General features: G+C 37.6%; 1 protein-coding gene across 1 annotated transcript in view; it reads left to right on the plus strand.

Annotated features, from left to right (window-relative positions):
- LOC126974702 (anoctamin-4) overlaps positions 1 to 13,677 on the plus strand; it is a 47,275-nt gene extending 33,598 nt beyond the window's left edge. Inside the window, exons 17-26 of the mRNA XM_050822282.1 lie at positions 12 to 176; positions 2,404 to 2,547; positions 3,596 to 3,765; positions 7,727 to 7,866; positions 8,634 to 8,793; positions 9,425 to 9,470; positions 10,019 to 10,124; positions 10,999 to 11,174; positions 12,311 to 12,491; positions 13,377 to 13,677. Coding sequence (XP_050678239.1) covers positions 12 to 176; positions 2,404 to 2,547; positions 3,596 to 3,765; positions 7,727 to 7,866; positions 8,634 to 8,793; positions 9,425 to 9,470; positions 10,019 to 10,124; positions 10,999 to 11,174; positions 12,311 to 12,491; positions 13,377 to 13,480 — 1,392 coding nt within the window. The 3' untranslated portion in view covers positions 13,481 to 13,677. The remainder of the gene's footprint in view (positions 1 to 11; positions 177 to 2,403; positions 2,548 to 3,595; positions 3,766 to 7,726; positions 7,867 to 8,633; positions 8,794 to 9,424; positions 9,471 to 10,018; positions 10,125 to 10,998; positions 11,175 to 12,310; positions 12,492 to 13,376) is intronic.
- Positions 13,678 to 18,181: the final 4,504 nt, after the last annotated feature.

Consider the following 18,181-nt stretch of genomic DNA (forward strand, 5'->3'; position numbering starts at 1 on the left):
TATAATTTCAGATTGCTGTGGTGATTGGTGCAGTCCTGGGCACCATTATATACAGGATATCAATGGTGTCGGTAATCTATGGAGGCAGTGGGTTCTTCTTGAAGCGACACGCCAAGATATTCACCGCAATGACCGCTGCGTTAATTAATCTGACAATGATCATGATTCTAACACGAGTAAGATTATGTTTGGGTACCAATGACGTTATATACACATATAAGGACATATCATTCGAAGGCAGCTAGCCTGGATATAGCAAAAGCATTTAATCGTGTATGGCACAAGACGCTTCTCTCAAAACTTCCATCATTTGGGCTTCCCGAGAGCTTATGCAAGTGGACCTCCAGCTTCCTCACTGCGCGCAGCATACAGGTCGCTATCGACAGTTATTGCTCAGATCCCAAGCCCGAGAATGCTGGAGTGCCCCAAGGCTGTGTGCTATCTCCCACACTGTTTCTTCTGCATATCATGATATGTTGAACACCTCCAACATACATTGCTATGCAGACGACAGCACGGGCGATGCCGTATAGACGGGCCATCCAGCTCTCTCTACAGAAATCGTCGACCAGTGCCGGGAGAAACTTGTGTCTTCTATCGAGTACTCTCTTGAGAAGGTCGCGGAATGGGGTAAATTGAACCTGCTCCAATTGAACCTGCTCCAATTTAACCCCCAAAAGACTCAAGTTTGCGCATTTTCCACTAAAACCCCATTTGTCGTATCACCGCTCTTCGACAACACTTCTCTTACAGCCTCGCCTAGGATCGGAATACTGGGTCTCGAAATCTCGACCGATTGCCGATTCCGCGGCCATCTGGAGGGCGAACCTTAATTGGCTTCGAAGAAACTGAGAATCATAAATAGAGCACGGCAATACTTCAAGCCGGCCTACATTCTAGCGCTGTACAAAGCGCAGGTCCGGCCACATTTGGAGTATTGCTGTCATCTCTGGTCTGGCGCACCCCAGTATCAGCAAAAAAAGTCTGATATCGGAACGGCAAAAGTGTGCTTAAAGGTTCAGTTATTATCACAGCATCATGACGTACGGTATTTTGCTGTGGGGTCATGCTGCTGACATTGATATAGTGTTAGTTTTGCTTGGTTATAGACAGACAATCAAAGAAAAATTTAAACAAATAAATATTATGTCTGTTCTGAGCTGAAAGATGACTTTAAAATCGGTATTGGTGAAATTGAAAAGAGTTACTAATTAGTGCTCAATTAATGCTACCGGTAAACCCAGATTTTTTTAAAGAAAAATCATTTTTCAACTGCCCGTTAAAAAAGTCGAAGATTTTCAATAATCGAAAAGGTATGGGTATTATTCTGTATTGCAAATATCGAGTTTTCATCAGATCTCAACGTTATAAGGTCACAGGAAACTACCCTAACTCCTACTACTCCATAGCTGAATATCTAAGTGCTCCGACAGCCTGGGACTAGATTATGATTATTTTATAGCAATAGTAATGACAATACAATATTGTTTATATTATTAAAAAGAGCGCAAAAAAAGATTGCTGGGAGAGTTTCTTGCGCCGCTTCTTCTCTCTCAAAGCGCTATTGTTTCCGAAGCGGCAGTAGTATCTAGTATATTAGAAATGACATCAAAAAAAATTGAAAAGGGATCAATTTTGAGAAAATTAATGCCTTTTTTGCCTTTTAACGTCGGTGTTGACCCGACCTCGTGTTAAGTGATCACCGCCGCTTGTCTTGCAACATCAGAGGAATCACAGGAGCGTTGCCGGCCATTGAGAAAAGAGGGAAAAAAGTGCTTAATTTTGTAGCCGGGATACGTTAAATATGATTTATCGCTAGGCCGAGATATCTGCGTCTCCGTATGGAAACACAAGGCCGGCTGCGCCGTCGCAAGGTGGTGGTGGTCGGCGTTTAAATTGGAGTGAATTCCCCTGATGTTGCGAAAGTCTACATTAAGCGTAGAGCAGGGTGCCGTGGTGTTACTGCCTCGGACATGCGGGTTCTGTGCCCTCCCCAGAATACGACGTGCGGCCCTAGCGAGAATGCTCGAGGAGGGATTCTCCGACTCTGGTAGAGCCGGTACCCTCCTGGGGTGATAACTCTTTTAGGGCCGCTTTCATAATCTTGGTATTTATGGCCTCCGGTACTCGACACTAACCTATGCGAAACATAGCGGCACTAGGCCGCTACTTCACGCCGGTATTCTGTGCGAGTGTCTAATTAACCCAGATGAGTCTGTCCCGATTGTGCTGTCGTCATAAGATTTACTTTAACATGTTTGTTATTGCTAAAGTTGGTGCATCTCATCCTTATTGGATGTTTGTTTCTCGATCACACAAATGCTGGAAATTTTCCTCTATTCAACTGAAGTTAAAACAAAGAAAGTCACGGGCGGGATCTAGTAATATTATATTTCTTTTCAGATATATGGAAAGGTTGCGGTGTTTCTCACGAACATTGAGAATCCCAGGACACAGACAGAGTATGAAGACTCTTACACGTTCAAGATCTTCTTCTTCGAGTTCATCAATTTCTACTCATCGCTTATCTATATAGCCTTCTTTAAGGTATGTATTACGAAGGGAAGCCACGGACTGTATGTAATAGCACTAACATACACACACACTAAACTATCTAAAATATATAGTAAAGTCAAAGTAAAATAAACTTTATTCAATTAGGCTCAAATTAAGCGCTTTTGAATCGTTAATATAAATATTTCTTTTTAATTGCTGAATTTACCATATGTTCGGAAAAAGTTGAGTTCGCGAGAAGAACATCTAATATATAAAATTCTCGTGTCATGGTGTTAAACTTTGAACTCCTCCGAAACGGCTTGACCGATTCTCATGAAATTTTGAGTGCATATTGGGTAGGTCTGAGAATCGGACAGCATCTATTTTTCATCCCCCTAAATGTTAAGGGTAGTCCACACGTTTTTTTTTTAATTTTTTTGACATTTTTTTTAAATATGTTTGATTATGAGTCAGCATTAAAAAATACATAATACATACAATACAACTTCAAATTTTCACCCATCTACGATCAACAGTAACTTTTGTATCGCGATTTTAATATCGGCAATACAACATTTGCTGGGTCAGCTAGTAAGAAACTTAACGGCCACTCTTTTCAATCAAATAGAGTATTTTACAATAGCTGTACTGACTTTGACAATGTGTCAAGGAGACGAGCGCAATTGTTGTGCCGAACAGAATGTCCGTTGAGTTTCTTATATGTTCTTCTCACGAGCTCTACTTTCTTCGAACATATGGTATTTTATTCAGTAATTTAAAAGATATATTTATAGCGACGATTCAAAAGCGCTTAGTTTAAGCTGAATTGAATAAAGTTTATTTGACTTTGACTTTGAGAAGACAAACCTAACGTCCTCAAAAGAAGTACGAGTCACGCGATAGAAAGAGAGCCAACATTAAGGTATATAAAAATGTAGAGGAATAGCACTAAATTACACAATTCCGATCTAAATTACACCTTATTGTATGACTGCAAGAGTCCTTATTTCTTTAATTGATTTTGCGGAGTGACACTTCTGTACTTGTACTATTACATATTCTTTGACACAGTGTTAGAATTTACTAACAAACTTCGCAGGGACGCTTCTACGACTACCCAGGAGACGACCAGGCTCGGAAGTCGGAGTTTTTCAAACTGAAAGGAGACATCTGCGACCCAGCCGGATGTTTGTCAGAGCTCTGTATACAACTCGCTATCATCATGATCGGAAAACAGTGCTTCAATAACTTCGTGGAGCTTGGATACCCGTAAGTTTTAAATTATTTAAGGTGCTCGTCGATCGTCATGCTCGCTTAATGCCACTCAGTCAGCTGACAAAAGTCACACAGAGCAAACGTTTGTAAGTCGTCGCTAAACGAAATTACCGATCGTAAAGTTTTCAGAGGTGCCAAACATTTTCTTTTGAAATGAAGTGCAAAATATGTAAGGCTAGTGTTGGTGAAGGTGTTCGATGTCAATGTAAATCGAAGATTCATCGTCGCCAGGTAGAGATGAGAAGTTAGACGCTATTTTGAACGAGTTAAGCAAGGTAAAACAAAAACTCACTGTTCTACCAAAACTAGTCGAGGAAATTAAATCCATTAAATCCGACTTTGCGGAATTGAAAAAAGCATGTGAATTTAACAATGCTAAATTGGAGGATTTAGAAAGCAGATTACAAGAGTCCGAAAAAACCTCAAAACAGGTGCAAATTCTACAGGATACCCTAAATGCTACACTTTTGGAAATCGGCAAAGCAAAGCAAGAGCTTGCCAATAGAGATCAGTGGGCACGACTCAATAATGTTGAGGTAAAGGGCGTGCCGGTAAACAAAAGTGAGAACCTTTACACTATTGTTGAGAGCCTGTGTAGTACTGTAAATTACAGTGAAAACACAGATTAACTATATTTCTAGGGTTCCAACACCTAATTGTTCAGAAAAAAATATTGTGATTAACTTCTTAAACCGATATATAAAGGAAGATTTTATAGCTGCGGCAAGATTGAAAAAAATTATAGTTGCAGGTGATCTAGGCTATCGCGGTGAGTACATCCAGAAGCGAATTTTTATCAACGATCACTTAACAGCTGATAGCAAAACACTGCTCAATAAAGTTAAACAATTTGCCAAAGAGAAAGGATATCAATATGTGTGGGTGAAGTTCTGCAAGATCCATATACGCAAAAACGACGAGTCACCTGTCAAAGTTATAACCAAAGAGACTGATTTAAACAAATATTCATAGCTTATTTTAAATCTGTGTTGCTTTCGGTTTACATGAACGCACTCATTACTTCTATTTTTCAGTTTAATCAATTCTTGTTTTGAACTCCTTGTTTAAAACTCCTCGAGTCTTAAAAAACTAATCAAAGAGAAACATAAACAAATTAAGACTATATGGAAATAAGGCCGATGAACAAGCTTTTAAGTATTTACGGGCTCGAGTTAGAAGTTTAGAAGAAGAATGTTATAGTTAATATATTTCATCAGTTGAAGCTTCTATTACGTTTAACCCAAAAAACTTTTGGTCATTTTTTAAAAATAAATCAAAATCGCATTATATTCTAAATAATATGTCATATCGAAATATTGTGCTTACTTCCGGTGAAAATATATGTAATGGGTTTTCTGACTTCTTCTTGAGCAATTTTATTGCAGGTTCTACTGCTACTTCTCTAAATACCTTAGATAATCAAAATGTTTCATCCATATCAAATATTGAGGTAGACGCTCGTAGAATAAAAAATCTTCTTGTAAATTTGGATCCCTCTAAATCTGCAGGTCCAGACAATGTGCCAGCTATCTTTTTAATTAATTGTGCTAGTACTTTAGCCGTCCCTCTGGCAATTCTGTTCCAACGATCACTAGCTGAGGGCATTGTCCCTACCATCTGGAAACGCGCCTTTATTACATCTATTCATAAAAAGGGTTCCAAAAACAATATTGAAAATTACCGTCCTATTTCCAAATTATGTATAGTATCCAAAGTTTTCGAACAAATAATTTATTCTCAGGTCAGTCTTGCCTTAAAACAATCTTACAACTACCAACAACACGGATTTTTAAAAAATAGGTCAACTACAACAAATTTAATTCTCCTTAATTCCTGTATTACCGATGCTATGGCTGATGGTCACCAGTTGGATGTAGTTTACACTGATTACAGTAAAGCCTTTGACAGGATACAGCATCGTATACTTATTGATAAACTCAAAAAGATAGGCATCAGCGGTGATTTATTGCGGTGGTTCACGTCATATGTTCATAACCGAACTCAAGCTGTGGTTATTAACAACTATACGTCTAGTTGGGTTCCTATCCCTAGTGGCGTCCCACAAGGTTCCCTTTTTGGCCCTTTGCTCTTTGTAATATTTGTAAACGACATATACAGGTGCCTACATCACTCACAGCTTCTATGCTTTGCGGATGACATGAAAATATACATGAAAATCACATCCTTATCTGATGCTTTATCTTTGCAATCTGATTTGAAACGCCTTGAACACTATTGCCTTCAAAATCAGTTAGAATTGAACGCGTCTAAGTGCAACATTCTGACATTCACTCGTAAACGTAATGTCCTATTGTTTGATTATATGCTTAAAGGTACTAAACTCCTCGTAGCTGTGTTATTCGAGATTTGGGTGTTCACCATGATACAAAGTTACTTTTTGACACTCAAATTGATACAATAGTTAATAAAGCCTCTAAAGCTCTTGGTTTCATCATACGTAACTCAAAAGACTTTAAAAATATCAAAACTTTTAAAAATTCTGTACTGTTCATTTGTCAGGAGCAATCTAGAGTACGCCTCTCAGGTCTGGAACCCATCATACTTGAAGTATGTTAACCGCATCGAAAATATTCAAAGGAAATTCCTCAAACATCTTTGTTATCGCGTGAAAGTCACATACCGCTCTGCTGACTACCTCAATCTTTGCAGTAAACATCACGTCACGAAATAGCCGATATTACTCTCCTTTTAAAAATAGCCCAAGGGCTAATTGACTGACCAGTCCTTCTTGCTAAGCTTCAGTTCAATACCCCTGTTAGATTACTGCGACAGCATGATTTACTAAGACTTCATCACACTAACCTAAACTATAAAAGAAATACTTTTACTTGGCGAGCAAGTAATAGCTTCAACAATCTGTCAAGTAGTGATAATAATCTAGATCTCTTCTGTTCAAGCGTAGACTCTGTAAGACGTGCCTTAGCCAACAAATTCTTTACTAATAGCCCTACATCTTCTTAAGTTGTTACATTAACTTTAACTTTAATGATAATGTAAATTGTAATTTTTGAATTGTATATGCTCACGTTGTCAGTTAAATTTTTCTAGTCTAGCACTTATTGTGGAAACCTATAATTGGCTCTCTGTAATTATCTTAAGTATCGTTTAAGTTTTTAAAGCTGTTGGTTTTCCAAATAAATAAAATAAATAAATAAAATAAAATATGTAGATTGATGTATCTACTGTGTTCTGTTATATGTATGTACTTAATAACTATGTTTTTACTTATTAATTTACATTTTTTTGACTTGCTCGTGTAAGGCATTAAGCAATTGACGTTTGAGTATTTTCGTTGCATCAATTTGCAGATAACATTGTAATTGAAATGATTTGAAAATAAGGAATTGTAATACCATTCTGTTCTGAAAAGAGCAACCTTAGAGTTTCTTGCTCGTTCTTCTCTAAGGAAATCTGCCTTCCGAACAAGCTGTATGAAAAATTTACATATTTCAAAGGTAATGCAATTTATCTACGAAATAAAATACTTTTGATATGATTGCAGATACTTAACATATACTAGGATGAAATATAACATACAGGATGTTATGCACGCGAACACGAGTCAAGAACATTTTGTTTTATCAATTGAAATGTAATTATTTCACAAAATGATTAAAAACGTCAACTTAGTTATATAATTTTGTTAATTTAAATGGGGCACATACCTGAAATAAGACACTCCATCCTTTTTAAGATTGGATATGCAGTTATTTGGATAGTTTTTCACTGAACACTTTTTCATTGCGTGGCGTTGTATTCAAAGCGCGGTAGAAACATAACTGAACGAAAACTTGCAGACGCGTATGCAGAATTTTGCTTCAGACAATTTTTGAGCGTAATTGTGAGTCTACGGAATATAGCTACATAGCCATCTATTTATTGTAAATATCTGATGCATTTCGGTATTCTGTTGAGAATGAGAGACATTTTACAGTAAGCTACACAACTGGTGGAGGCAGAGGTCCCACAGAGCGGTCACGAGGGATCCCCAGAAACCCCACATGGCCTGGGAGCAGGATTATCATTTGCAAGATCCTGGGAGATTGGCGCTGTTTGATGAGTACCTTGAAATGAGTAAGAAAATTTATATTTTTATCGAATATATCCAATGACGTTCTAAACATAATATATGCTTTCCTTTCTGTAAAGACATTATTAAAGGTCTGGTCTATTAATTGATAAAACAATAAAATATATGTGTATGCGCGTGCTTGGGCGTGGCAATTAATATTAGTTAATTGTACTGCGTGATGGTGGAAGCGGTTTGATACTAAGAAGGAAACTAAGGACAGGTAAATGTAAGGAACTACCTACAGATATCGCACCAGTTGAATGTAGTCGAGGCCTGAGATAAAGAGCGGGAGTATCTGCCCCCGCTGGCCGCACGTCTCGCTTCGCGCGCCTGCAGTGTAGTGCTGTGCATTATATCAACGATACGTCACACGAACGGTTGGGTCAGTTGGAAGAGCACTCGCACGGAACGCGAGAGGCGGCAGAAATTTTATTTTCAAATTATAATTGTGTAATTAATCTCAGAAGTGCGGATTATCACTTTAAAACATAACAAATTGTTTATATTATACATACATAAATTCCATGTTCTCAAATTTTGAAATGGTTCGGATATTTAAAACAAGCAAGCAGTTCGTTTATTATTATTTTCGAAGTAGTTGCGAATATGCAAAATAATGCTGGGAGAGTTTCTTGCGCCGTTTCTTCTCTCTCAGAGCGCCATTAGTTTCCGAAGCGGTGGTAGTGTTTGAACTGACATCAAAAATAATTCTAAAGGAATCAATTATGCGAAAATAAATGCTTTTTAATCATGACCCATCTTTTTTCAGTTCTGCAATTTGGCTTCGTTACGCTCTTCGTTGCAGCGTTCCCTCTAGCCCCGCTGTTTGCACTTCTGAACAATATTGCAGAGATCAGACTGGATGCGTACAAGATGGTGACACAGGCTAGAAGACCACTTGCAGAGAGAGTAGAAGATATTGGTGCTTGGTGAGCAATGTTTTCTTATTCTTCTTTTCATCTGCTATCTACCAGTGGGAGGCTCCTTTCGGCACAGGATGCCGGCTAGAGTATGGGTACCAAAACGGTGTATATTTGTGCCGCGAAGCAGTAATGTGTAAACATTACTGTGTTTCGGTTTGAATGGCGCCATAGCTAGTGAAATTACTAGGCAAATGTGACTAAACATCTTACGTCTTATGTCTCAAGGTTAGGAGCGAAATTGTAGTGTCGCTCAGAATATTTGGGTTTTTAAAGAATCCTACAATTGCGCTTATCAAGTTGAGACAAAAGATCTGAAGTCGCTTTTGTCCAGTAATTTACTGCTTCACGGCAGAAAAAGGTGGCGTTGTGGTACCTATAATATAGCAGAAATCCTGTGCAAAGAAGCCTCCCACTGGTAAATGCCCTTAATTTCCTCTCACGACACCCTTGGGCCTGGGACTTCCCTATTCTTTTAATGCCCCGGGGAAGCACAGGGCTGCAGCAGTTGTTTGAAGTTTTCACATCAAAAATTATTTACATTATTCTGAAGGTAAAGGAACTTAATAATATTAAGGACATTGATCAGGTTCTCAAAGCCCGTATCATTAATTTATATTATAACTAAGATTTTCCACAGGTACGGTATTCTTAAGGGCATCACATACGCAGCAGTGGTCTCCAACGTAAGTTCACATTTCCTATATCAGATATGATTAAGTTACAATGAGAATTGGATGCTTGTGGCGACATCGTGGGACCGGCCTTTTCCTATAATATGGCAAGTAAGCTTGTCCATTCGTAAGCATATATTCATGCATCTAATGCGTATATGATAGTATTTTCTTTTGTTAGCCTGGGACATACAAGCGGGTCATCTTATGTTAAGTGGTCATTGCTGCCCTGTCTCCTGCATATCCAGAAGAATCACAGGAATGTTACCGGCCTTTTAGGAACTAACTACGTAGTACGGGTACCTTATAGCTATGTCGTATACTAATATTATAAAGAGTTTAACTTTGTTAGTTTGTGAGGCTGTAATCTCTGAATGTACTGAATCAATTTCGAAAAGATTTTCGAAATACCCAAAGTGCACGCCTCATAATCTAATTTTTCGCAATATTCTGAGGAAAAGAAATACTATGAAATATGTACTACGATAAAATATAGACAGATATACAAAAAATACACAGTCGTATCTTATTTATAAATAATAATAAAGCGACATTTTCAGGCTTTCGTGATTGCGTACACGAGTGATTTCATACCGCGAATGGTGTACAAGTATGTATACTCCGCTGACAACACTCTGGCTGGATACATAGATCATTCGTTGTCATGTAAGTAAATCTTCTTTGTTATCCTATTCTTCGTACTAATCTTTTCCCACTTCTGTTGGGATCAACTCTCCTTGTCTCCAATCTTGGTTTAAATAATTCAGATTGAATAGGTTCTCGAAACGCTGCTCGTGATAAAGGGTTACAAAAGCTACCTTTCATCATCATCAGCCGGAAGGCCTCCCCCAAAGATTGGTCCTGCGCTGCCCTCATCCAACGTATTCCGGCGATCTTGACCAGATCGTCGGTCCATCTTGTGGGGGGCCTACTAACACTGCGTCTTGCGGTACGTGGTCGCCATTCGAGGACTTTACTGCCCCAAGCTACCTTTACCTGCAATGAATATTAAAGAAAATGGTAGATTCCGAAGGGAATTCCTACATTAAAGCCCGGGTATTACAAACCAGTAACCATATTTTTATAAAAAAAATCAACCCCGCTGAGTTTGTTGCGCCCGTTCTTCTCTGGTCTGTGGCACACTATTTCTAATGGGTGATAGTTTTTGACGTTCAATAGGCGATATTATATCCTATTTTGTTTTTTTTATGACGGTAAAGGAAGAGACGAGCAGGACTTTCATGTGATGGTAATTGATACGCCCTGCCCATTACAATGCAGTACCCCTCAGGATTCTTGAAAAACCCAAAACCTCTGAGCGGCCTTACAATTGCGCTTGTCACCTTGAGACATAAGAGGTTAAGTCTTATTTGCCCAGTAATTTCACTAGCTACGGTGCCCTTCAGACCGAAATACAATAATGCTTGCACATTACTGCTTCGCGGCAGAAATAGGCGCGTTTGTGGTACACATAATCTAGCCTATCCTGTGCAAAGGAGACTCCCACTGGTAATATTTGAATTTAAATATATAATTCCAGTATTCAACACATCCGACTACCGCGAGGAGTGGGGGGCTGATGAGAATGAAGTAGATCCCCCTACGTGTGCGTACAGGGGATACCGGAATCCCCCCCATCACACGGACCCCTATGGCCTATCCCCACATTACTGGCACGTGTTCACCGCAAGACTGGCTTTCGTCGTTGTCTTTGAGGTAATAATTAACTCTCTCTCTTCAAAAGAATTGTTAAAAAACGTTGTGTGGTAAAGGTTACCATAACATAAATGACTTTCTTAATGATACCACAGATTGGGAATGGAGTGACCGCCCTCAGGCTATTAAATAATAAGTTTAATTGTACAATATTACTTTGAAAAAATTCGATGAAAAAAAAAGCCCGCTGAGTTTGTTGCGCCCATTCTTCTCAGGTCTGTGGCATTCATTTTGGAATGGGTGGTTATTTGACTTTCAATAAGTGATGTCACATCCTATTTTGAATAAAAATATTTGAATTTGAATTCTACTTATAGACGCAGAGTAAAGTTACTCCAAGCTTAAAATTACTTCTCACTGTCATGTAATTCTGTAGTGACAAAGGTAAGTTAAGGACACAAAGTTTTAAACTGGGAATAACTTAACTTCGCGCTTATAAGTAACACAGTATATTTATTTAGTAATAAAACTATCTGTGTATACTATAGGCTTATAATATAAACTAACGGAGATTAAGCAAGATAGAAGCATCACAGCATTTTTCACGAGGAGTGCTCAGAGGAGCTGTTCGAGGATCACTTCAAAATGCAAAATACCACCCGTCTGGTATTCCACAACCTAGCCTTTTTCCAGAAATTTCTTGGCAGACAGAGCCACTTTGTGGAATCAATTACCGACTGCTGTTTTCTAGAACCGATATGACTTAGGGACCTTTAAGAAAAGAAAAATAACAAATTGTTTATATTATTTGATCGCGTTCAAGATCTGTCACTGTCGTTATCTGTAATAGACACTGCAATAGAAACATTTACATTTTATTTACGAAAATAAGGGAAGAGACGAGTAGGACATTCAGCTGATGGTAATTTATACGCCCTGCCCCTTACAATGCAGTGCCGCTCAGGATTATTGAAACACCCAAAAATTTTGAGTGGCACAACAATTGCGCTCGTCACCTTAAGACATGAGATATCAAGTCTCATTTGCTCATTAATTTCATTAGCTAAGGCGCCCTTCAAACCGAAACACAATCACATTCAATGATTCAAATATCAAACAATAATGTCTTAATTTGAAAATCATTAACCCTGTCTTTATTAACTAGGAAATGGGCTAAATATATTTTTTTCTTTCAGCACGTGGTCTTCGGCCTAACTGGTCTAATGCAACTCTTTATACCAGACATACCACCGGAACTGAAGACCCAAATGCAGCGAGAGATGCTCCTGGCGAAGGAAGCTAAGTACGAGCATGGTAGAAGAAGACTTTCCACGGAGTACAGACAGTTGATTAGTCAAAAGAATGAAAATAACAATGGTATGGGTTAGTGTGGCTTTGCTATTGAGAAGCGTCTTTTCACAGGAATCTGACTAGATTGGTATTACAGCTACGCTGTTCTGCCATTAAGCTTCATCATCATCATCAGCCGGAAGACGTCCACTGCTGGGCAAAGGCCTCGCCCAAAGATCTCCACTATGATCAGCCCTGCACTGACCTCATCCAAACTATTCTGGCATTCTTGATCAAAGTCAAATCTCGCAGGGAAACTCTGAGCATAGCCCTCTCCATTGCCCTTTGAGTGACAATGAGCTTCCTCATAAGGTCTACTGTGGTATTTCCTTGACGGCATAAAATGCCTCTCTTCAAATGTCTGAATTAAAGTATAATTCAGTTTAATTAAACAGTGTCAAATATAAGTGTACCCTTTCATGTGGGATCTTCTGATGTTTGTCAATTGACAATCAAATGACACATTTTGTGGTGGTTTAGAGATGAATATAAAATCGATCACAATATAGGCGCCTTAAGCCAATCTTTCCCAACTAACGTCATAAATTTTGTTGCCTTCTTCATTTATAATAATTTTTATAGGTATTACACGGGCACATAATCTCTGGACCTCTCTGGAACGTAATGCCCCCTCCGTTCCCCTTTCACCCCCTCGCGCTCGTCCTCTTGTGTCAGTACAGTTTGCAAATTCATTACCGTTAGGTACATGTCGCGATATTTTTGTGCTAGCACTGCTTTGTGTTTGAAGTTTTCATTGTTATGTTTTAACTTTTGTTGTTAATCGTTCTGTAGTTTCTGTTGTTCTGTGTCGCTATCATAGTTCTGTCAGAAAAAAAAATACTCTTTGTACTTAACGTGATAACGTAACCGGGTAATAAGTTTAGATATTAAAATATACTGAATGTTTTTCAGATCGCTCCGGGGTGTGGTTCCGGCGCACTTCCCGCGCATCAGACAGCCTTGATGCACATGTCGCAGTCACTCAGCGGCCATCTTCGCCACAGATAACCGACTGACCATAGACAAACGTCACTCAGCAATAGCTCGCCGAACTATATTTGAGAATACAAATTATATTATGTAGCTAGACGTAGCACTTACCTTTACTTAATAAACTTAATGGTATATCCATTGGACTGGCGGCTGTCAAAGTGCTTTTGTGCCCGTTTGATATTCGCCATTTTGGCGCTGTTGGCCATGTAGCGAGAATAAAAATGTTGAACAGGTTTTACGTGCCAATATTACAGCGCTAAACACACCTGTTGCCGCGAGCGATCGCCTGCTGGCCATTGAGTCACGGTCGATTTTAGACACCCGCCGCATGCGGCTCGAAGCCGCAAAATTAGGATGGCACGGGGCTTGCGATTTAAGGACGCGTTTTCGAATCCGACAAAAATAAGATATTTTTCGGTAGAGTTAGTGATGAAATTAAACTAAGTCTAACAAAACTAAAAATTGCCATAAATAGATTACTTCTTTATCTCCAATTAGCGGGAAATGATTGCTTTGAAAATTTGATATTTTATGTCGTAAAAACGATTATCCGTTACCTCTTCACACAAAATTGACGAAATGGGGCTTCATTCAGGATCAGTTTTCTGCTACCACTTACACAATTTTGGCTCTTAAAAATTATGTAAGGAAAGCAGATATAATATTTACAAAAACACGGGAAATGAATTAATGAATATCTAATAAATAATCTCAGAAAAAAATAAAAATGAATCGTCTAAAATTCATATATATTTCTGATAAGCATGAGCTTTAAAGTGTGGTATTAAGGGTTATTTTATTTTGTCACTCCGTACGCATTGCACAGAAAGATCTATCGAAATAACCTCAGTCCGCGCTCGGCCGCCGTCGTGGGTAGACCCTGTGTCGGTTGTAAGCAGCAGCTCGTACTCGGAAAGATCGCTGTACGAACATGAATATTTTTTATAAGCTATACAATACTGTCTTTGATACTTTACATATTTTGTACGCAGTCAGATTTTCAATAAATTATGTTTCTGTATTTTTTTGAAGAATTAGTGATTTATAAGTTCATCTCTAATAATGGTCTATATTAAATCGAAATCCAAGATGGCGCCGATGAAATTTACCAACATCTCTTCATGGATGTCATTTTCATGGTTTTCGGGGTCAACAATAACGAATATCGGGTCAAAATCGAAATCCAAGATGGCGCCGATGAAATTTACCAACTTCTCTTCATGGGTGTCATTTTCATGGTTTTCGGGGTCAATAATAACGAATATCGGGTCAAAATCGAAATCCAAGATGGCGCCGATGAAAGTTACCAACTTCTCTTCATGGGTGTCATTTTCATGGTTTTCGGGGTCAACAAAAACGAATATCGGGTCAAAATCGAAATCCAAGATGGCGCCGATGAAATTTACCAACTTCTCTTCATGGGTGTCATTTTCATGGTTTTCGGGGTCAATAATAACGAATATCGGGTCAAAATCGAAATCCAAGATGGCGCCGATGAAAGTTACCAACTTCTCTTCATGGGTGTCATTTTCATGGTTTTCGGGGTCAACAATAACGAATATCGGGTCAAAATCGAAATCCAAGATGGCGCCGATGAAATTTACCAACTTCTCTTCATGGGTGTCATTTTCATGTTTTTTTAATAATATTAATTAATAATTAAATACTTTATTTGGTTCAAAAATACAGAAATCTTATTACTGATAACAATATTATGGACATTACAGAACCAACATGGTGTCTAGTCAGCAGTATGTTGGGAATTTTACTTCTCAACGCTGGTATTCTCTAGACACCGAGACACAGACTTTGAGAATTAAATATTTATATATTTATAATCCCTCAAGTCTACTGCTGCCATAAACATTGGCAATAAATTTATATAAGTATATATATATTAAATCTGTTAGTAACTAATACACTTCTCAATTTAAGGAAAATATTAATAACATAACATTAAATCATAATATCATAACATTGGTAAGTAATCGGAAATTTTTTTCTTATAAGTAAAATAACAATAGGTTTGAATAAATACTAGATAAGTCATAACTTTGACCTTTTAAACAAAATAAAATATATCCATAAGACATCAATAAATCAGCTATAAAACCCAATGATGTTCTATACACATATAAATAAATAAATTTAAATGTTTTATAAAAAAATGGCTGTCGTAAATCCTATTACTCCACTGATGAATATCTAAATGATCGGACAGCCTGAGACTAGATTGTGATTATTTTATAGCGATAGAAATGACTGTACAATATTCTATATTTTTATTAAAAGAGCGCAAAAAAAGAATGCTGGGAGAGTTTCTTGCGCCGCTTCTTCTCTCTCAGAGCGCCATTTGTTTCCGAAGCCGTAGTAGTATCTAGTAGTTATTAGAAATGACACCAAAAAGAATTCTAAAGGAATCAATTTTGAGAAAATAATTAATGCCTTTTACATAAAAGCCTATGAAACTTACCCACTCCTTTACATGGGTGTCATTTTCATGGATTTTGGGGTCAACAATAACGAATAGCGGGCCTAAATCGAAATCCATGACGGCGCCTATGAAATCTACAAAATTTTCTTCATGGGTGTCATTTACATCGTCAAAATTAGAATTCATTCATAAACTTAAATTATCTTATAAAAGGCCTGTATAACAATATCCCACATGCTAAATTAATTCTTCATTCCCTAAATATAGAAATATTTACGTTTCGACTTTTCACTCACAATATGTACAAAACACATTCCGTTACCAATCTAATTAAAAAATCTCAAATTTTGATGTTGAAAGACCTATCTAATTGTTCTCTGCACCCTCGATAACTTCGGATACGATACCCATATTGTTGAAATCATAATTTTTCGCGGCGGCCATCTTGGATTTAAAAAAACTGCGTTTACTGCACACGACGTTATGCGACAGAATTGCCATCTAAAATTCTAATATTTAACTACTAAACGAATACATCAACCAATTATCAAAAATACATAGGTATTAAAAAAATAAAATTCAAACTTGCTAAAGTATCAAATTCGTTGTAAGTGTAGTAGTGCGATTCGATACCTCTCTGTTTTGAGAACGCGTCCTTAAGTCACTTTCGGCTTAATTGAATTGTCATTTTGACAATCGGCTAGGCTAAGCACGGCTAGGCCGTACGGCAAAAATCGACCCGTGTAAATCCCCTATTATAGTGTAATTTGTGGCATGTTCCATATTTCAGCTTTGTTTTTGTATGATGTGATTTGTCTATATGTATATAATGTCATTGACTGCGTACTAGATATTCCTTCGTAAGCAAAAGTCTTACTCCATTTTGGTATATATGTTCGCTTCAGCTCTCATTACTATCCTGTATTAATATATTGTATGTATTAACGTTAGTATAAATGAACTATTAACATGTAGACCATTAAGTCAAAAAAGGTCATAAGCGCCATGAAATTATCATAGCCTAAGCCAATGGCCAATTGGTACCTACGACTGGACCATTCAACAGTCCGGTGTGCGCCTCGCACCAATTGGTCCGGCGTCGTACTTAGTACGGTCCGGACAATAGTAATAATTTTGTGCGATGGACAATCCGACATACCATCGAATATGGTCCGCTACCAGACCACGTCCCATGGTTCGACCGGACCAAAATCTGACCATGAGCTTAGTGCGCTCGCGGCTTCTGACTTGCTGCTACCATAAAATATAAAGCTATACTAACTGTTGCCCGTGACTGACCTGCGTAGAAGCTTTAAGCTGTATCTAGCTTGATAATGTAGCCTCCATTATGTTGGCCCTTTTGTTAATATGCATACAAAATTTTAAATAAATCTCTTGCGGATGAAATTCGTAAAAGCCGACTCTTAACTGACGTCTACTAGACGAAAGGAATATTCCTCCAAATTGCAAGTCTGTACGCCTTGTGGTTCAAGAGATATCATAATGAGTCAATACATAGGTGGAAATAAATTAAATCTAATATATAAAATTCTAATGTCGCGGTGTTTGTAGTTAAACTCCTTCGAAACGGCTTGACCGATTATCATGAAATTTTGTGTGCATATTGGTAGGTCTGAGAATCGGACAACATCTATTTTTCATCCCCCTAAATGTTAATGATAGTCCACACCAAGTTTTTTTTTTAATTTTTTTGTCATTTTTTTAAATTTATTTGATTATGAGTCAGCATTAAAAAATACATACAACTTCAAATTTTCACCCATCTACGATCAGCAGTTACTTTTGTATTGCGATTTTAATATCGGCAATACAACGGTTGCTGGGTCAGATAGTAATTATATATAATTAGAATTGTATATAATTAGATAAAGAATGCAGCAGTCAGTACAAAAAATTTATCAAATTTATACAAAGATTATATTATCCTTGTACAAATTTGATAAACCATCCGTAAATCTGTGAGGAAAATTCTTTAAGGATAATCAGTTTATAACATCATATTATATTGTGCCCCTGTATAAGTTGTCTTAAGTTTTTTAGCTTTATTCAAATAAGTAAAAGTGTAAGCTGATACACAAAACTCAGTTAAGTGTTAGGCTGATATCTATAGTTAACTTAGACTTTCTTACAACTTAGCTGAGTGTTAGCTTAGCATATTATTTGATTTAGTTTTTATAGTCATTTGACAGTTGAAATAAATCTGAGCTTAAACTAAGACAGCCCAATGTAAAAGATAAGTTCGCGTTTTATTACACTCAGTTAAGTTGTA

The sequence above is a fragment of the Leptidea sinapis genome, chromosome 33, assembly GCF_905404315.1.
Source record: "Leptidea sinapis chromosome 33, ilLepSina1.1, whole genome shotgun sequence".
NCBI lineage: Eukaryota > Metazoa > Arthropoda > Insecta > Lepidoptera > Pieridae > Leptidea > Leptidea sinapis.